Consider the following 22,682-nt stretch of genomic DNA (forward strand, 5'->3'; position numbering starts at 1 on the left):
TGATGGTCTTCCCTTGTCCCATGTGAGATTGTATAAACTTGAGATATATTTTTCAACTATTTCCATTTGTAGGTTTCCTTAAAATTGTTTTATTTTCATACATATCCAATTATGTTTCCTTGTGAATTTGTAAATATATTTTTATCATTCTTGTAAACCTTTACTCAATTCCCCAATAGAGTAGGCACTAGTTTAATTGGTTTGAGAGGACAAATACATTTTACTAATATCTTATATATAATTATTTAGATCGGGAGTAAATTAGATTTTTCCATGTCTTTATGATCTATTGATGTAAATAAAACTTACATTATATCTTATTCAATTTTAAATTTGATAAAATATTCAAAGATTAAGGTAGTGTGTTTCTCTCTTGTACGTTTATATGCATGGTTGAGGCATATGACTAAAGTATCAGGTACTGCATATACAATAATATGTTATTTTATTGGAGGTCTTCTAAGTCTATTTCTAGGTAATGCCGACATAAATGTATTCATAATATTGATGATTCATAACACTTATGATATAATTTTAATTGTTCTATAAGAAGATGTCAAGGTAGATACCTAAAAAGAGAGGATTTAACATTATCCAAACATTGTTAATGAGTTCTTGTCTTATCCCCTTGATGATAAATTCTCATATCCTTGAGGATTGATCTTGTTTCTATGTATATGAGAAGCTCACAACATTGAGAGAAAATATAAACTAGGTACGTCTTCTTATTATTTGCTAACATTTCATTATAACATAGATCTAATTCATCAAAGAGCTTAACTAAAAGAACAAGACCCTCACAACCCAATTAAGTTCTCTCAAAGTTCTTTAATCACCAATGGTTTTTATATGTCAATAGGTAGTAGTAATTAGAGAAAAGTATGTTGCCGATCAAATTAAAATGTCGTCTGAAAAGTCATTTTCATATTACTCAGTATTGCTCAAGGACTACATGGATTCAACCCATAACATTTTTTTGTGTTTCCTCAGATTAACTCACTTAGCATAAGAGTTTTCAGATTGTGGTCAATGTGCCAATTACATATGGTGGCTCATGTTGGCCATCGAATGAGCTTATGTATATGATAGTAAACTAAACAACAATCAAAATAAAATGGGCAAAATTGGCTAGCCTTAAACCACAAACATTAAGCAACATATTAAGTCTAGAGATTGTCAATCAACTATGAATGTTTAACACTTTTAAGTCTAAAAACCAAAATTTAATATATGATTTAAGTGGTATGGACAAACCGTTAGTAAAAATATATAAGGGTGTAGCGTAGTGCATAAGCTAATTGACTGGTTTAGATGAGGTCGACTGGTCCATCCTCACGAATGTATATTTTATATAGTCAGGTCGGTTTCGAAGCAATTCAGAAGTAGAGAGCTACCAAGAAGAAACGACAAAGAGAAATTGATGTGTTATTGCTTAAAGAATTAAATATCTGAAAGAGATATGACTTTCTCCAAAGAACCCCTACTTATCACAGCTTTTAAAATCAGATGTACAGAACATATCCAAAAAGGCTCGGCTTACCTTGAATGATGTGATAATTCGTACCAATTTATTATAACTATATAATAAATTATCAAATTTCACTCCTGACCAACTGAACCTAAACTACATTGCATTATTTCATTCAGTAAAATAAATAAGTAATCTATATAAAACGATTCGTTTTTACGTTTGTTAATACTTGTCAATTTATGAACATTACGAAACAAGTTTTGTAAAATAAAATATAAATAATTTGAGATTGAATAGAGAGAATTAAACATCTGGCACTTTGAGATTAACATAACCTGGATCCTTCGTAAATAACCAGGATGTACCAACAATACATCAATATTTCACAGAACTTGCAGTTCAATAAAAAATTTATTTATTGATAGAAAATAATAAATTACTTATCGTTAAACATACGAATGCTATTTTACTTTCCCTACATTTTCCATACGATAAGAGGGGCATCGAACATCGCGACGAGAAAGGAATCCTTTGAACGGGCTAACTCAAACACGGCGAAAGGCGGATTATCCAAGAATTTTCGATAGATTCAAGCGCTTACAGTGGGGTCATATCCATTGTAAGAAAAAATGGCACATTGACATTTTAAATTCTTAAAAGAATTGGGTAACTTCTCCGAAATGATCTACCTGTTAAAGATTATACAAACAATTGCTTTATATAAATTGTTGCGTTACATTTTGTTGTTCTCATTGAATCGGTTACTAAAGCTTTTTTAATGGGCGATCCATCAGAAGTTCCTTCCTCTTCATCTTCATCAGATCACACCGAAAGCCAGCAGCAACTTGACGCGTCCATCAAGCCGTACCATGTTTTCATCAATCATCGCGGACCAGATGTCAAGGACACTTTGGCCAGCGCCATTTACCATTCACTCTATCGCACTGGATTGCATGTGTTCTTCGATAGAACTGCGTTTCAACCGGGACAGGAATTATTCCCCACCATAAAAGAAGCGATTAGAACTGCTTTAATTCATATTGTCATTTTGTCCAAGAGATACGCGGAATCGAGCTGGTGTTTGGAGGAGCTTTGCTTGATACAGAAAACTGGTGCAAAAATTATTCCTGTTTTCTACCACGTTCTTCCGAGAGATCTAATGGTCCTCAGAAATGGGGAAGGAGTATATGCAGAATCATTCGTGAAGTTGCAAAGTAAGATGGATGGTAAGAAAAAGAGATACGATTCTAAACACATTGAGGAATGGCGAGATGCGCTTGGAAATGTTTGCAACATTTCAGGGCTGGTAGATCTGGATCATGGCCACAATGGGTATGGAATTATTCTTTCATAAACTGATTATTTAATTTCATTATTTTATTTACGATACTGTATATTATAATGGCGAAATAGTCAATAATTTTACATATTTAAATTTTGAATGAACTATCTAATCATAAAAAACTATTTATATGATTTTAAATCTGTAAAATTGGGATATATTTTATTTTATGATCATAGACTTCCTTGTGTATTTGATGGAAAAGAAAATAAAGGATTGGAAAACACAGAGCTTATGATAACTTCTTTGTTTACATTAACTTATTTGCAATTCACTATAATGTTATATAGAATGATCAGATGGAAAGGGAGGACTGCACAGAAAATGTGTGAACTAGTAGTATCTGCATATTAGAACCAGCACAATTCTATTCTAATAATATCTCATTGAATAGTGAATTAATAGTGATTTGACATCAAGATGTGATCTAATATTTACTATCATATATTACATCAATAATTAGATCTATAGCTTCATAATTAAAAATATATTAACTTAAAAATTAAAATAATGTCCAATGTACCTGAAACAATTATATAAACATTAAATTATTTTATAGGATGAAATATATTTATTAAACAAAGTAATGAAGCAGAATGCCATTTCATAGCATTTGTCCTAAAGTTAAACTGACATGTAAAAGATTTATAGTATTATCGTCACTGTAATTTTATTATATGAAGCTAAGGGAGGGAGAAAATAGGTGGGTAAATGAGAAAATCAGAGGGATGGTCAGTTTAGAAAAAAGACAGACAAGACTTGAATATCTAGAGTATATATACAAAAATGGAGGGAGTAAACAATAGATAAATGGATGTGCAATCAATTCATTAAAAAGTACTTTTAGATTAGTTTTGTACATAGGTATATTTTCATATAAAAGATTTATAATCTTTAATGTTATATCATAAAAAAGACCTTTTTAACATATAGTTTCTACTCCTGTAATTTCAGCATGTCAAATTTTAATTCATTAAAAAGTACTTTTAGATTAGTTTTGTATATAAGTATATTTTCATATAAAAGATTTATAATCTTTAATGTTATATCTTTAAGAAAAGATCTTTTTTTTTCAAAATTTGGTCACAAAATTTTCTGTGTTATATATTCTATACAATTTAATTTGTAAAGAAGAAGGTTGGAAGGATTTTCTAGGGATCATTTTCTTAGAGTTTTATTATAATTATGTTTCATTTCTTCATATCTAAAATATTATATGTTTTTTCATATTTTTCAACTCTAATAATTATCATGTTTTCTTTTTTGTTTTCATATGCAATAACCTTTTTGTTCCCTAATAATTTTATGTACTCTAAAATTATTACTATGCCTTATAAATGAATAATATAAAATTCATGAATTTTTTCCCCTCTTTTGCATTGTTTATTAGACTAGCCTTTTACTTTGTTTGTAAATTACTAATTTATTTTTCTATATACTATTGTTGTGCACAATTTAACTGTGTGAATAATCATTTAAACAGGTTCATTGAGAATTCTTTTAGATTTCCTACAATTGAAACCATTAGATCTCATTGAAAACCATATGAAGAGTCAACTTTGTCCAGACCAACCAAACCTTTAACTTTGGTTATATAATCTTCCTTTTTCCCGGCATCGCAAACAACACATCAACAAACTACAGTAAGAGGATATATTCATATGGAGGCAAACAAATATCGGGTTATGTTTATTTGGAGGAAACAAAAGCAAATTACGTCTGTGTCTTCTCCGTCTGTTTTACAGCAATATATAGAAACTTGTGCTAAAACACGGCTCTTAGTCATTCTAATAGAGGGCAAAAAGCTCTTTAAATGCAATAAAGATAATGAGTTGAACTGTTGAAAACTAAAGTGTGTTTTGGTTTAAATGGCTATTGAAGGGATGAAGGAAAGCTTGTGGAAACCATAGTCGATCTGGTGAAGGAACATGTGAGAAAGGAGCTGAAAAAGAGTGTGAAAGGCTTGGTGGGTCTGGACGAGGCAGTCGAGGATTTCCACTACTTTCTTTCAGAGCCAACGGATGAAGCTGTTAAGATTGTAGGAATAGTTGGACCAGAAGGGTCTGGTAAAACTACCTTAGCTGAAGAGTTTTACTATCGATACCGAAAACATTTCGATAGATCCAGTCTACTATTTGGTGTCAGAGAAGCCTCCAAACGAAATGGATTAGAAGCCTTGCAGAGACAGTTGCTTAATGACCTCACCAACACCATTTGGGAAATAAACAACAAGAGCGAAGGGCGAGAGATACTTGCAGAACGTTTACAGTGTCTAAGTCGGCAGAGATCGCTCAAGTTTCTCATTGTTATTGATGACGTTGATCATCATGATCAGCTAGATGCTCTACTGCTCGGGGAGAATGTGTTGGGAAATGGAAGTTTGGTTATACTGGCATCCCGTGATAAGGCGATCCTTAAACTTTCAGGAATCTCAATGCATTATGAAATGAAACCTCTGGCTAAGGAGCACGCTCGAGAGCTCTTGTGCATGCACGCCTTCAACCAGGAGAAACCGATTCGGGAATTGGAGAGTGTGGTGGAAACAGCTGTGAGAAAGTTCGGCGGCTTACCGTTGTTTCTGAAGCTTATTGGGAGGCATCTTCGTCTATACGGAGGGAACAATATAGAGTCTTGGAATTGCGAGTTGAGAATGTTTTGTGAACTCAATGATATAATGAAGGCTACATTCAATGCTCTGAGCGAAGAGGAACAACAAATATTCTTAGATATTGCTTGCTTTTTTCTGGGAATGGACAAGGAGTCAGCCATACGAATATGGGATGGATCAGGATGGAGGGGTGCTCGTGGTCTGCAAAAGCTGGAATATGGCTGTCTCGTGGAAATCGACGAGAACAATTGCCTGAAAATGCATGATGTTTTCCGTGATTTTGGGCGACAGAATGCAAAAGAGCAACTGTGCAACAGTCCAGAGCATCCTTGTCGTCTGTGGCTTCCAAATGATGCTGCAAATTTCCTCCAAGGAATATGGTCACTGCCGGTATGTATTGCTTCTCACAAGCTTTTACACATCAAAATACGAGCGATAGCTTCTAGAATCGATGAAAAAATATTATGGATAGGAATTGTGAGAATACTCGAGGACATGCAGACCAATAGCATTTTTTTTAATCTTTTTCTTACGTCTATTTTTCATTTTTAACTTGGCCGTAATCTCCTGGAGCCTGTTAATAATACCCTGACATCAACATCAGAATTTATATTTCGCCAAATTCGACACTGCCAATTAACAGTATGCAATCCCAATAACAAATAAAATGATGAAGACCATGTATATAATATGCATTAAAATTTGTGTGGCAACATGAATTCATTAGTACGGAAAATCAAAGTTAATTTCAATTGCTTGTTTTCCAGGAAAACACAAAAATTAGAGGAAGCACTGATGGCACAAAGGCCACCCATGGACAGAAAAGAAGCTACACCTTTTCTTCTGTGAAAATAGAGCTTCTTGATATCGATGGTGATATATCTGATGCCACAATTAGTGATCGGTCATTAAAACCTATGTGGTTTTGTTGGAAAATTTCTCCGAGTTTAAGCCTTAGCGATCAATTAGCATATTTGGTATGGTTTCGGTGGAGAAATTGCCCTCATGCGATCCTTCCTCCACTTGAAATGAACAACTTACGAGTTTTAGAACTCGTCAATGGAAATTTCAAAATACTTTGTGATCCTGCATTTAAGGTATAGGTCCACAAAATTCTAGGGCTTATGAATTATCTCTGCTCAGCTTTTTAAGATATATACACTGATATAGATATTTCTTTTGTCAATTGACATTTATGCATATAATGTTTTTGTTTAAGATGGATGCATTTATATAGATGATCTTTATATGAGAAGTCATGTATTACACTGGTTAAAATTCCGACATTTATACAGACAATGTTTCTTCAAGATGTTGTTTTAGCTCATGGACTTACTAAATAAATAAGTTTATCCTTGAAAAATGCAGCAAACGTCGCAATTAAGGGAGCTTAATATTATTAAATGCAGACAACTTGTAGCAATTTCCCCAAGCATAGGATCACTAAAACACCTGGAGAAGATGGTACTGAAAGGTGCACTTCATCTGCAAGATTTGCCGGAAGAGTTCTGCAATTTAAATGGCTTAAGGCACCTTGTGCTAAGACAGTGTGAGGACCTCACAAAGTTGCCTAATGATATTGGGCGATTGAAAAACCTGGAACACGTAGATCTTTCAGATTGTCAAATATTGTCAGCATTACCAAGGTCTTTTGGTCAGCTGACAAAACTTAGATATCTCAATCTAAGAAATTGCGTGAATCTGGATATCCATGCACAGATGTTTGAAGAAATCACCAGTCTTGAAGAGTTGATCTTTGAAAACTGTAAGAAGTTACTGAAGCTGCCAGCTCGAACCACTTGCCAAGAGTCTCTAAGAAAACTAAATTTGCTTGGTACGAGCTTGATGGAACTGCCACATGATATTGAGAATTTGGGAAACTTGCAATTTTTTTACTTAGAGAGTCCTTCCATGACCAGTATACCGTCTTCACTAGGCAATTTAGGCTGCTTGAGGGAGCTTGTGTTGTTTAATTGCACGATGCTGATCTCGTATCCTAAATTTGTACGGAGATTGGAACGTATGCATGTTCCTGAGAGACAAAGCAGGGAAGATGAAAGCACTCATAAAGCTTTATATGTTTACAGTTCACGTGGCCAGATCAGCGATTCAGATGTGAGGGACCACATAGGTTTAACATTCGAGATGTCATCTTTATTACCTCGGCAATAATCTCTCAAATTTTGTAAGCAACTTGCTTAGAGAATAAGCACCATAATGCAATGTTTTATTCGTGTCATTTGTGTTTGCTGCCTACTTTATGGCAAATGAGCCATTCCGAAAGGATGACTTAGTATTAGAGATTTTGATGAGAATCATAATCATATGCGAGATGAGAGCTTCCATACTGTATTATTTCAATGTTCATAGTAGATTACAATATAATTTATTTGGTGCTAGCTCACAAAGACTATTTGCACTTGTCCTTCTTGCGGTACATTACTGTTCCCTGCAAAACCTTAGGAATCTTTAATAGGCGAATAATTATAATTTATTAATGAGTATTATAATTAAATTGTGTATGTTAGTAGAGTATATATTTTGTATTTCTAGTTTTTTTTTTTATATTAAGATTGTGGGAAAATAAATAAAAACGTAACAACAGACCCAAGGAGGAGAGACCTCAGCCTGGCAAGTTCAGAGTAGCAGGTAGAGCAGCCAGTGACACATAGCGCAGCACAACATAACATCAAGAAAGAAGCCAAGATACAAAAGGGCAGATAGACAACAACAAAAAGGGCAGTTAAATAGCACGAATTACTGCAGGATGGAGTTGTGATCCTCCAGCCAAGTAGTCCAGCCAGACGGGCCTTCCATCCAAACAATTTTTTTCCTCTCCTGGATTTGGATCAGCATCTCAATCTGTTCATAGGAAGGGCCCCTATTGTCCTTGACTTCCTTAGTATGTTTGTTGAGGGCCTCCTCAAACAAGGAAATGTTCTTAGCACGCCTCATCCACTCATAGCCACACCTCATCTCATAAACAAACATGGAAGCAGACCCATCTTTTAGGAACCGAAAAAACTTGTCTCTCTCAACGTCCATGATAGCAGAGACCTGCACAAGAATGTTATAAAAGATGAGTCTTTTAAAAGACTCAGTAAGGATCCTGGTTCGATCCTGATATCTATCTGCATTCCTAATCTTCCAGATATACCAAAGAATGTTAGCAGAGAGAATAGACCAAAGAAGATTGGCATTCCTTTTAATGCCATGAATAAAACCAATAATAATCTCCATAATAGAAACACGGTGAGGAATCAAGAAACCAAACATTAAACAAATTTCTTTAGCAATAATACATTCAAAGAGAAATATGCCTGGAAGTGTCCAGAACTTTACAAATGGAGCATAGATCGATAGTATCTTTATTATTTCTTAGGGGAAGCCTATCAAGTAATAACAACAATTTAAAGCACTTAATTTTAGGAGAAATGGTAGATTTCCAGAGTCTGTTAAGAGCAGATTGCCAAAATGAGACATCCAAGTCATAATACCAAAGGCGATTAAGATGGTGCATAATAGAGTCATCATAATTGATAATAGTGTAGATACCATAGGCTTTAACTTTGTGGAGAGAAGTCCCCCCATGCCAGCTAAAGGTAAGGAAGCTATGGGAATCAACCATACAACTCTTGGGAAGATCAAGAGCGACACAGGCCATCTGGATGAATTTATAGGTTCTTTTCTGAGAGTGGGGGAGGTTGAACTTGGTGCTGATTTCTTCCCAAGGGACAAGAACATCCTCCTTCAAGATATCCATGAAGGAAGTGATTCCTTTTTGGGCCCAAATCCTAGCCAAGCAACCCCTAGTAAGAGAAAGAGGTTTAGAAGAGTGAAGAAGGTTCCATCATATGGATCTTCCACCATGAATTAGGTCATTGGAAAAAAAATCAGTTTTCATCAAAGACCCCCTAACAAATTCCTAGGCTTTCCATATAGATTAGAACAACGAGGTGCCTTGGATAGAGATAGGGAATTTGCCAACAATGATGTTAGCGAAGGGGAGAGATTTCCAGGTTTTGGCATGCTTCAGGACAACTCTCTCAATAGTGTTCCTAACTAAAATCTTCCAGAGTGCCTGGCCATCAAGGGCATGAAAAATCCATTTAGTAGCAAGGGAGATACCCTACAGTCTGAGCTCTTTAAGCCCAAGACCACCAAGTTTCTTCTCCATCGGGGCACCATTTCCAGTTAACAGCGTGCTTTTTTCCCCCCCCTGCCATCCGACCACAGGAAGCGTCTGATAACCTTCTATATTTCAAGGACTTGATAGTTGCTGAACATCCAAGCTGAGGAGTAGTAGATGCTGTAAGTGGATAGGATCTTTTGGCAAACTTGCACATAACCAGTGAGGTAGAGGAATTTGTTGTTCCATTTGTCTAATTTTTTGTCGATCTTTTCCCTAATCCAAAGCCACATATCTTTGAGGGAAGGGGACATGGAAAATGGTATACCAAGGTATCTAACAACTTTGTTACGGCCACCCCATTGATAGCCAAGGTGCAAGGCCCAATCGAGAGGCTCTTCCTACCACCCAAGAAGGATGGATTTAGTCTAGGAAATCCGAGCACTAGGGATTTCACAAAAGAGTCTAATTTTTTGACTAAGAGGTTCAAAGTTCTGTTTGGTGAGATCAAGGAAGAGAGAGGTATCGTCAGCAAATTGGATGTTTAGAAGTTTAGTGTCATCAAGGAGCCTCGAACCTTTAATGCTAGGGGAGATTGAATCATCCCTCAATAGATAAAAAAGGGAATTCGAAGCAATAACAAAAAGCACAAGAGCAAGGGGGCAGCCTTGCCTGATAGATCGGGTGAGCATGATAGGGGAGGAGAGAGAGTCATTGACTTCAATAAGGGCATATGCATCCTTAAGGAGAAATTTAACAATAACACAAAACTCTTTGGGGAAACCGAAGGCGTCAAGCATCATGAGGATAAAATCCCATTCGACTCTATCATAGGCCTTCTCGTAATCAAGGAGGAACATGGCAGAATTTTGCCCAAAGGTTTTAGCCAATTCCATGGCCTCCTAGCTAGTAATCAATTTTTCAAGAATATACCTACTCTTAATGAACCCAGTTTTAGTAGAGAATATGAATTTGGGGAGGATTGTCTCAAGTCTGAATGCAAGAGCCTTGGCAAGAATCTTGTAGGACACATTGAGGAGAGTAATGGGTCTCCAATTCTTCATGAGAGATTTGTCCCCCATCTTTAAGGATGAGCTTAATGATACCCTGATTAATGTCCTTACCCAAAGTCCCATTAGCAATGGCTTCATTATAGAGTTCATGTAGGTCTTACTGATCTAGCCAATGTGGGCTTTATAGAACTCAATGGGGAGGTCATCCGGTCCAAGGGATTTACCGTCGCTAAGAGAGAAGATAGCTCTCTCCATCTCACTAATGGAGATCCTTTGTCTTAGGAGTAGGGAGTCTTCATCGGAGATCCTAGAGGAGATGATGTCTTTACATTTCAGCCTCAGCCTCTTAGCATCAGCAGAGTCTTCAAAGGTGAAAAGATTCTGAAAGAATGAGAAAAAAGCCTCAGCAATCTCAGGGGTATCCAGAAGTTCTTTATTATCCACAACTAGTCTATCAACTCTCTCCCTAATGTTCTTATGTTTTAGGAGGTTGAAGAAGAATTTTGATCCCTTATTGCCAAATTTAAGCCAGTGATGTCAGGCTCTAACCATAGCCCCTCTAATCTTAACTTGTTCGTGTTACCTAAGAGCGTCCCTTGCCTTATCTAGTTGAGGAATTAGCTCATCGTTATCAGGAGAAAGTTGCATTTTTTCCTCAAGATTAAGAAGATTGCAGGAAAGGGCTTTCTCAAGGAGGCTGAAGTCCATAACCTTTTTTTGGCCAAAGGTTTGGAGGATTTTCTACCATACAGAAATGTTGTGGATCCATCTAGCAGTGGGCGAAAGGAGGTGCTGGTCATTGGACTTAAAGTATCTGATCATGTTGATAGCTGAGAGAACCATTGGATCCTTAAGAAGGGAGGTGTTAAGGAGGAACTTCCTACTTGAGCAAGCAGGGGTAGGGGAGGCATTGGTGATCTTAATCTGGGCAACAATAGGATGGTGATCCGAAATAGTAGTAGGCTGGACACAAAGAAAATTGCCACGATCATCAAGCATAAGGGAAAATAATTTCTTATTAATATAGAAGCGGTTGAGTCTAGAGTAGATTCTATTGACTCCTTTTTGATAATTACACTAGGTGTACCAAACACCATCATGGTTGCTTTTGTTGCCAATAAGAGGGTTGAGTAGGTCCTTGTGTTGAATGAGTCTATCCTAATGAGGTTTTTCAGAAGGTTTCCACTCAAAGGGGTTACCTCCGAACTTATTCTCTTGATGCTCGATCATATTGAAATCACCACCAATTAACCAGGGTACGTCCCTAAGAGATGCAAGATAATCCCAGAGGTTATTCCTATCCTTATAGTCATTGGGGGCATACACATCACATACCCCAAAGCAAAAATTATTAGAAGCGAAGTTGGCCCAAACAACCCTATTACATGGGGAGAGACCACTTTGGGTGAGGTGTTCTCTCCACTTATTATTGATAAGAAGACCAAGGCCACCCCTACCTTTGGGGTGGTCTAAGCAGATTTTAATTGAGTCTTTCCAGATGCAGTCCAAACAAATTTCAAGATTAAAATTAGTAGTTTTAAGCTCTTGCAACATAAAGAAATCAATATTTTTAATCAAGCTAAGATAGTCTCTATGACATACTTCCTGTCTAGGGCTTCCAGACCTCTAACATTCCAAGAGACACACTTCATCATCATAAATGGATAGGGGCTACTTACTGGTAGGATGACCCTTATTCTTGGATCCAATTGGGCATCCAAGTTTCTTGACTAGAGCCTCAGGGGGCTCTTCTCCATCCTCTCTGGAAGCAAGTTCCATTTGTGCTTCCACATGAGTAGGGGGAGTTCTTTTCTCAATGTGCAGGGTACTTGTGAATAGACAAAAGAGTCTTCCTCTATGGCAGGGATGACATGAATGTCAGAGTCATGTTCAATTTCATTAAGCCTATTAAGAATAGGGATCATACTTTGACTAATATTGATTACATTACTAGGGAAGGGATCAACGAGAACACCAAGTGTGGTTCCACATCCATTACAAGTGCAAATCATACTTGGAGGTCTAACTAATCCTTCATCAGTAATGTATCCAATATTAATCAGCTCTGGATTTTCAAAGACTTGAATGATGGTTTTGACCACAGAATTAGAATCAGTTTTGTTCACAGAGGATCAAGTGACCATTGTAAGGTCGACAATAGGCTCATTCTTCTTACTCTTGTTAACCTCAGGTTTTTTGAGTGCATTATTCTTTTGCGCACTTTTCCTTCTGCATTTTTTGACTTGCGAGTAACCATTTCGAATTCATCCTGCTCACTTTCGATTTGCTCCAAGGCTTGGACAATTGGGGAATGAGGAGGAGGGTCGGCATCAAACTTACCAAAATTAGGGTTGAGGTCTAAGTTCTTAGAGGCAGGAACAATGAATTTGGAGGAGGGGTGAATAGTATTAGTGGCATTGGTAGGGAAAGGGTCCATAGGGAAGGCATTATCACGGGAGACGAACAGACCAGAAGGAGTTGAGGCATCAACAGGGGTGGAGTTGATCATCTTAGGTTTGGTGTTTCTCTTGATGATATGACAACTACTTCTCAGGTTCCCTTCCCTTTTGCAGAGAAAAAATGCATTTAATCCCCCAAGAACTTTGATAGGACATGAAAAAACCTCGCCCTCAATGTTAAGATTCAGCACTTTAGGGATGTCTATACCAGGTTTAAGAGAGATCAAGATACAGGCATCTAAGTGTGGGATGAGTCTCAAGGACTCATTGATTCAAATAACCTTTCTAATAGGCTCCATAACTTGCGGGATAAACTTCTAGAGAAATGGTGGAATTTTTTTGAGTAAGACCCACCTAGGGCATGAAAGTGCTAAGACTTCTTCACATATGGCTTGAGGGGTCCATCCAAGGGCACGGAAGGAGGTTTTCCCAACTGCCCAGTATTGTTTTTTAAGAACCTCAGCTTGCATCTCATAGTTACCAAAAAAGATGACAAGCAAGCCTTTCTAAATTTGATGATAGAAAGAGATTTTAAAGCCTAACTTTAAATTCCAATAGTTATGAAACTAGTCATCCATAAATTTCCTTGGGGGACAATTTTCAATATCAACTGAAACAAAGAAAATAGCAGTCTCCTTAAGCCTATTCTTCTCCAACATAATTTCATTAATCATGGAGCTATTAGGAGAAATGAGAATAGCATCAGGCTCACAATCGGGATCCTTACCTTCACGATGGCCCCCTTTGTTGCCGTAGGACGCCACAAATCTGCCATGATCCGCAATTTCCTCAGAAGCCCTAGACATGGTGTCTCTAAATGATGATTTAATGGTAGGATTAGGGTTAGGGAAATCCATATTAGGGGTGGATTGATTGGCCCTAAGGGGTGCAATAAATGCACCATCCGACTTAGGCTCCATTAAGAGCCAGAGGGAGTACAGTTACAGTAAATGAAGTAAGCGGGAGGAAAGTAAACAAAAAAAAAAGGAAGAGTAGGGAGAGTTGTGAAATTAAAACCATGTGGAGGAGGGAGACGTCGTCCACAACACCACTTTGAGTCCTTTGTAGCATCGGGAGGTGATTCAAAGATGCCAGCCGTAAGCGCAGGACCGTCAGGCTCAGGACACCGACCGTCGGGAAAGTGCAGGGAGTTTCAATGAAGAGTTCGCATCTCGATAAATCTTTGTTCGATCAACTCTCCGTATTTCTAGTTTTTAGATTTTACATTGTCATGTTTAGAAAGTACCAATAAGTTGATTGTTATGGACTGTAATAAGAATCTTATGTTTTATCTTATTTTATTGTACAAAATAGAATTATATCCTTATAATAGATGATGTCATTAAATATTTTGTATCTTTAATCACTAATTTTATCATCTAGAATATCACAAGCATGCTGACTTTTCAATACTATACTAGTAGGTGATCCTTTCAAGAGACTGAAATCTCTGAAAGTCAGAAAAATAAAGGTTTCTAGAGAATGCATCAGCATCAACAATATTTTTTCCTTTGACAAACTCAATGTCAAAGTCATATACTTGAAGCGTACTCACCCAATTTTGTTGTCTCTCATTTAATCTTTTTTTTTTCATGAAATACTAGAGGCTATTATGATCATTCCTCACTATAAACTTGCTGCCCACAAGACATTGACGAAACTTTTCAAGTGCATGCATGATTGCCAATATTTCCTTGTCATATGTAGAGAACCTCCTTTCAACCCCATTAAATTATTGGCTCTCATAATAAATTGGATTCTTGTCTTGCATCAAAACAACCCCAATACCAATACTTGTTAATTAGACTCAAGCAGAAAGGGTTTAGATAAATTTTGTAAAGCCAAAATAGGATAGGTACTCAATACCTTCTTAAGATGATCTATGATCTTTTGAGTGTCATCCATCCCAACAAAGTCATCCTTCTTGGTCAAATTTTTCAAAGGAGTGGTTAATCAAGAAAACCCATTCACAAATAGTTTATAGTATATGCATAGATCAATGAAGCCCCATAGATGGGACACATTCTTTAGTGGTGGCCAATCAAGCATCTCTTGAATCTTCAAACCCTAGCCATTCTTACCAAAACACGTAGAAAATTAGAACTAGGTATGCACAACCTATTTCCACGTGTCCTTCTTGTTACTATCTTTATTGAAGCTTAGTACTAAGAAGACACCTTTCTATAGCTAACTCAAATCTAGACTTGACGCTTGAATTTCACCTTCATAAAATGGTCTCCAAACCTAATAAGAAATTTCAACTCAAAAAGTGATGTGCCAGAGAATCATAGACTAAGCCCTTCCACCAAACCCACCCTCCTAACTAGGAGGGCCCCACATGTCTCTCAAAAACTAGGCTACTCAAGGGTTTGAACCCTAAAGCCAAGGATTACAACAATAATAGATAAAATTTTGATAGTATAATGAGCTATTAAAGAACCATAGAATATTATATAATTACACTAGAAAGGATTATTTAACCTTAGCCCTTGATCCATTACCAACTCAATCCAATGCTCCACATTAAAAGCCTAAAAAAGAGCCAATAGACTCCTTGAAAATCCATGTCCTATTGGCCTTTGGTCATATGATAATTAAAATCACTTAAAGTACATATAAATGGGGGCAACTTAAGTCTTTAGGTTAAGAATCACTTGACATTCATTAAAGGACCTACCCATAGCTTAAATCACAAGTTCACTGAAGTTGTATAAAAAGACATGTCCACAACTAAAAAATAGAATATAATACAAGCCAAAGAGTCCACACTTAACAAACAATACTCTACATCCTCCTCCACTTGGGTAATTAGAGGAAAGGACATCAAATACATTGTTAAGCCTCATGGTTTTGAGTTGGCGACATCACAATAGATGATTTTGATTGCCTAAATATTTAGGCAGAGTCTAAGATGATGTGTATAACTCTAGAGAAATAAAATGTATTAGCTTCTTCAGTGCAAGTTATAAAAGAAAATTAAATACCAAAATTAATAATTTCTATTTCTCCATAATAGCTAATGGTGGTTATAGTTAACAAAGTTAAAATAGACTATTAACATCTATGCACATAGTATAAGAACCAAATATCCAATTTTCAATACTCCAATGTTCACACCATTGATTTTGTAAACTCGAAGGCTTCATGCCATTCCTCAACATTAACAAGGAAAAATATTTTCTCTAATACTAAATGATAAAAAGAGAATAATCACAAAATTGGAATGTAAACCATGACTACAAATAATTGAGTGTTATATAAATGTATTTGTAGGGATTTTTCATATCAATATTATATTTCAATACAATGGTTTTTTAAATCCTTATTTTTCCCTATAAAAAGTGGCTATGAAATCAAACTACCTTAAAAACAATAGTAAACCAATTTATTATTATCTAAAAACTAACATATATTTAATATAGTATCCAACATAGGAGCTAGCATGAAGATCATGGAGAGATAAATCTCATCTACCTCATTAATGGGGGCATGGATGCCCTTGTGCTTGATCACCATATTTACATTAGAATATGTAATTTTCATAAAAGTAGTTGTTTTTGGGAGGGGAAGATGTGATTGTGTAGTAACAAGATAAAATTTGATAATTAATGGTATTTCAAGATGTTTAGGGGACTAGACAAGGGACATACAAGAAATGTAGAGATTTAAATATGTGAAATTTAGAGATGCAAGGTTCAGTGCATGATTAGAAATTTGAATATGTTTAAAGTCACATTAAAATCCATAAAATAATGTTAAGGAATTGATGTAAAACATGAGAGAAAGTGAAAGAACTATTTAGAGGATTAGAAATCAATATGAGATGTATGAGTGTGATATTAAATGTTTTGAATTAAAATTAAAATTTGCAAACGAGAAATAACTACAAAATTCCATAGGAACATTTATAGAAATTTTAATCTATGAAATAAGATCTAGGTAGCAATAAAATAGAATAAGTGGAGTGAACGTAAGCTAGGAGTTCTAGAGGTGCAATAGAATTTTGTAGAAGTGGAATGGAAAGATATACAAGAAATGAGAATTGGGAAGGAAAATATATTGGGATGAGAAAGTAATAAATTAAAAATTCAAACAAGCCCTAGAAATCCATGAATGAAGAATAAGTAAAATAAGGAGAAAATCTACCATAGTGGATAGGGCAAAAACATTGGAGACAAATAGCTTAATATATACAAAAAATCTATAAAAATTGAATAGGAAATGAAATAAAAAAGAATGATGGAAATGGTATTATATTTCTATAGAAAAAAATATTTGGTATTCCCTAAAATTTCATAACTTCATAGAAGCACTAGAAAATAACTAAAAGGCACCCCATACATATAATTTCCTTCTCTTTTGGAAATCTTCAACACATGATATGAACTTTATTAATGGGAGGGACAATACTTTGGTTATTCTATCCAAGGCCATAAATTTAAAAGTTTGTTATATCAATTATAATTATGGGTACTCTAGACAAGATGCATGAAAGGTCGTTGTATTTAGAAAATTATACCATTATAAAGGTGAGCTTCAATAAGTACAACATTTTAGGAGATTATTTTAGACCATTCAAGGAACTAATAATTGATTATATTTATCAATTAAGTTCTACAACTATGTCGTATTTAAATCTCCTTCTTTGATTCCTTGTACACAAATTTTATTTTTATATCTTGATGAACCCATAATATTGTATTCCACTTCTAGCCTATGTTGTATATCAATTTTAACCAAACTATAACATTTTATCAGTTATAATAAGAAAACTATTTAGAGGGTGAAGATAATATAAACTTGTAATTTTCAAGATTTTACATGAATATTTCTTATAAATTATTCAAACAGAGATATTTATTTCACAACACTAAAACGTTTTAGAATTAAGATAAATTTATAGTTTGATAAATATTTTTCACTAACATGGATATCTAGTCCATCTATATTTTTATAGTATTTTATTACCAATCTATTAATTTATATTATTTATATTTTATAATATTTTCATTCCATAAGCCATAATTGTTTTGTGTAAAATACTATGTTATGTTAAAACATAATGTTTAGAGTTCATTTCACCTTTTTTAACTTTTCATTGTGCATCTTATATAAACCTTTGCAATTGGTAAGAAAACTTAGATTCTCTTATTCTCAATAGAGAATGAATATTATAATTAGATTATAATTTGTTAATTTATATTATTTATAGTTTAGAATAATTTTATTCCATAAGCTATAATTATTTTTTGTACATGTAAAATATTATTCTATGTTAAAACATAATTTTTAGAGTTTATTTTACATTACATTAACTTTTCATTGTGCATCTTATATAAACCTTTACATTTGGTTAAAAAAAATAGATTCTTTTGAGAATAGAGAATGAATGTTATTATTAAATAAAGTATATATGAACTAATATCTTTTATAAATCTTAATCCTATAAAATATCATGTCATTATGTCTTTGTTTAAGTTCCAATACTTGCTTCAAAAAAATTTTAACACAAAAATAATACTGGTATCTTAATTTGAATTTCACTTTTATAAAAAAATTTAAAAAATCAACTACCTTAATTTGATTATTTGTTATAATATCATGATGAAATCACCTTCAAATTATGTTGCTTCATTTGAAGGTATATGTTAATTCAAATGTGTTTTACACTTTTTTTTTTTACATTGGTCTCATTCATTTTCCCTATCCTACAACAAGGATACACTATTATGGGATCAACCATTCATTTTTTTTTCTATCTTTAAAATAAAATAATTTACTACAGACAATATGAACATGATAGGTGTTACTTGAGAAAAATAGATGAAAGTATCAACAAAGTTTATCCCATTAATGTGAAAATATATTTTTGCAACTAATATTACCCTATAATTATCACCCTATAATTATCTATTAAACTAATTTTTTATTTAACAATTATTGAGAACCAAACTATATTTTTTATTGGATAACTATACAAAGTCCCATTCAACATTGGAGAAAAAATATTTGGTCATTCCCTAAAATTTCACAACTTCATAGAAACACTGGAAAATAACTAAACGACACCCCATACATAGAATTTCCTTCTCTTTTGGAAATCTTCAACGCATTATACGAACTTTATTAATGGGAGGGAGAGTACTTTGGTTATTCTGACTAAGGTCATAAATTTAAAAGTTTGTTATATCAATTATAATTATGGGTACTCTAGACAAGATCCATGAAAAGTCATTATATTTATAAAATTACACCATTATAAAGGTGAGCTTCAATAAGTGTGACATTTTAGGAGATTATTTTAGACCATTCAAGAAGCTAATAATTAATTGTATTTATCAATTAAGTTCTACAACTTTGTTTTATTTAAATCTCCTTCTTTGATTCATCGTACGCAAATTTTATGTTTACGTCTTGATGAACTCATAATATTGTGTTCCACTTCTAGCCTATGTTGTATATTTAACCAAAATATAACATTTTATCACTTATAATCAGAAAACCGTTAAGAGTGTGAAGATAATGTAAACTAGTAATTTTCAAGTTTTTACATTAATATTTCTTATAAATTATTCAAACAGTGATATTTATTTCACAACACTAATAATTTTTAAAATTAAGATAAATTTATAGTTTGATAAATATTTTTGACTAATATGGATATCTAGTCCGTCTATATTTTTCATAGTATTTTATTACCAATTTATTAATTTATACTATTTATATTTTATAATAATTTTATTCCATAAGTCATAATTATTTTGTGTACATGTAAAATACTATGTTATATTAGAACATAATGTTTAGAGTTCATTTCACTTTTTTAACTTTTCATTGTGCATCTTATATAAACCTTTGCATTTGGTAAGAAAACTTAGATTCTCTTGAGAATAGAGGATAAATATTATAATTAAATTCAAATTTAATTTATATTATTTATATTTTAGAATAATTTTATTCCATAAGCCACAATTATTTTGTGTACATGTAAACTATTATTTTATGTTAAAAGATAATTTTTAGAGTTTATTTTACATTACATTAACTTTTCATTGTGAATCTTAATTTAAACCTTTACATTTGGTTAAAAAAATAGAATCTCTTGAGAATAGAGAATGAATGTTATAATTAAATAAAGTATATATAAACCAATATCTTTTATAAATCTTAATCGTATAAAATATCATGTAATTATGTCTTTTAATATGGTCCAATACTTGCTTCAAAGCAAAAAATTTAACACAAAAATAATACAAGTATCTTAATTTGAATTTCACTTCCATAAATTTTTTTAAAAATGAACTATCTTACTTTGATTATTCATTATAATTTAATGATGAAATCACCTTCAATTATGTTGCTTCATTTGAAGGTATATGTTAATTCAAATATGTTTTACACTTTTTTTTTTACCATGGTCTCATTCTTTTTTCCTATCCTACAACAAGGGTACGCTATTATGGGATCAACCATTCATTTTTTTTCTATCTTTAAAATAAAATAATTTACTACAGATAATATGAACATGATAGGTGTTACTTGAGAAAATACTTGAGAAAAATAGATGAAAGTATCAACAAATTTTATCCCATTAATGTGAAAATATCTGTTTGCAACCAATATTACCCTATAATTATCTATTAAACTAATTTTTTATTTAACAATTATTGAGAACCAATCTATATTTTTTATTGGATAACTATACAAAGTCCCATTCAACATTCATTTTATAATGAAGTTAAAATCTCATTCATATACACCATTGTACACTTATAATTATGCATACACCTAACCTACGTCATGATTATATCCTAATCAATGTTATTAACTGATAAAAAATATAGCTCCAATAATTTAGAATATACTTATTTTTTCCTAGTGTGAGTGAACCTCCTTAAGTGATAAGATTGAGGTTTTAACTTCTCTCTTAAACTATCAAAACTACTTGTAATCCCCATAACATGATATAATTTATGATATTTTTGTTCAACCTTCTTTGTCAATTGGGTTAGTTGAACCTCAAATTTCTTCCCATCCTTATCTAGTTACAACATTGTCAATAATTCACTCTAAAAATAATATTTCTCTATAGAACTCTTTGGATTATAAGTTCCCAAATCTTACACCCCTCAATATCAAAACCATAGCTAACAAATCTACATTGCATCATCCTATTATCTACCTTTTATAGCTTGTGCATATGAATTCAAATGTAAATCTATGATTTTTTAATAAAGTTTTTTTTCTTTTCAGTACAGCTCAACAAATAATAGTCATAGTCCTCTCTATTACCATTATATTTATTAATTATGTAAATTGATCTCATTAATGAATTAATTTTCTTTTCTTATGTATTAGTATTGTGATATTTTCAAAATATATCAAAACATAACATTTAAGAAAACTCATCACCATTATTAGTCCTCAAAATATTTATCTTTCCAAAAATATATCTAATGGGAATTCATAATAAAGGAAGCCTCCAAGTCTATCAACCATGCACCTTTTTTATATATGAGTTGCTAATTCCTGTCATGTACATAATGTTTAGAAAACTTTTCAAACTTATCATTTGAGTCACTATTATTTTCGTATTTATCTTTTTTATGGTCTCTATATTTAAGTGCTTAATATTAATTTCCTTGAAACACATAATTCAAGAGATTTCAACCTTCCACATTATTTTGATTTAGATGTTTCTTTCTTCTTCTTCCTTTTCTCCTTTGATCTTCCATGAATATCTAGGGACAAAATAGTATACTTACAATTTATTTGCTAAATTTTCTTTGAATAAAGTAGTCATTATTGCATCCACTTTTATTTTATAGGCAATGCCTCAAATTTTCTTATCCAAGTGGTCCCACAAATCTAGTAATGAACATACAATCATGACAAGCAATGATCATCTTTGATTTTTCTATAAAATAGTCCAACTTGATCATAGTTAAATTAAGAACACTTGAATATGTGAACACTAAAACACCATCGTCAATTTTCAAGGTGTACAACTTCTTTCTAATAGTTTATTTATTAACCAGGGATTTAGTCTAGTATTAGTCACTGAGCTTCTTTGAAGGAGATTTTGCAGTGTCTTAGAAATGTACAATTAACAAAGAAGAATCTTCTAAATAGAACCTAAGAAATCACTTAGTTCTTCTATATAGTAATTCCTATTTATTGTGAACCATTACAATGAATGTAGATGTATATATAAAAACTCATAGATCTCACATATAAGCATATCCTCCATCTTGTGCTTTCGCAACTCAAATTCAATGCTTCTGATCCTCTCCATCCATATCTTTTATGTGATTTCCATGTTCCTACAACAACATATCATTTAATGCAATCTCTCACTCAAAGAAACATTATAACAAAATCTCTTTATACTATCACATAGGATCCATGATGATCAAAATATAACAACAAATTAAAGGGAAATGAAGGTAAAAGTTATTTTTACAACACCAATCTATGAAAACATTATGTGCAAAAATTTAATTGATAATATAATTACATAGAAATAAACATAAAAATAATATAACATGATTTACAAAAAAGAATATTGTTTTGAGAGAAAAACTCTACTCTAAAACAATTCAATTTATGATTCAATAATTATGTAACATTTGTAGAACCTAAACTTTTGACTGAGATTGG

At 33.2% G+C, this 22,682-nt stretch overlaps 1 protein-coding gene across 1 annotated transcript; it reads left to right on the forward strand.

The window, feature by feature from the left end:
* The first annotated feature begins 2,249 nt into the window (after positions 1-2,249).
* LOC131028359 (disease resistance protein RPV1-like) lies at positions 2,250-7,593 on the forward strand. The gene is made up of 4 exons (XM_057958626.2): positions 2,250-2,803; positions 4,695-5,811; positions 6,189-6,518; positions 6,790-7,593. Exons 1-4 carry the CDS (start codon positions 2,250-2,252, stop codon positions 7,591-7,593), a joined length of 2,805 nt encoding a protein of 934 aa, XP_057814609.2.
* The last annotated feature ends 15,089 nt before the right edge of the window (positions 7,594-22,682 follow it).

Source organism: Cryptomeria japonica, chromosome 7 (assembly GCF_030272615.1).
Source record: "Cryptomeria japonica chromosome 7, Sugi_1.0, whole genome shotgun sequence".
In the NCBI taxonomy this organism is placed as follows: Eukaryota; Viridiplantae; Streptophyta; class Pinopsida; order Cupressales; family Cupressaceae; genus Cryptomeria; species Cryptomeria japonica.

Excerpts from the sequence above, each read along its gene's own strand:
- LOC131028359 (XM_057958626.2), top strand. The coding sequence starts at position 2,250 with ATGGGCGATCCATCAGAAGTTCCTTCCTCTTCATCTTCATCAGATCAC. Across the intron at positions 2,804-4,694 it reads CTGGATCATGGCCACAATGG|GGATGAAGGAAAGCTTGTGG; the intron begins GTATGGAATTAT and ends TGGCTATTGAAG. Across the intron at positions 5,812-6,188 it reads AAGGAATATGGTCACTGCCG|GAAAACACAAAAATTAGAGG; the intron begins GTATGTATTGCT and ends CTTGTTTTCCAG.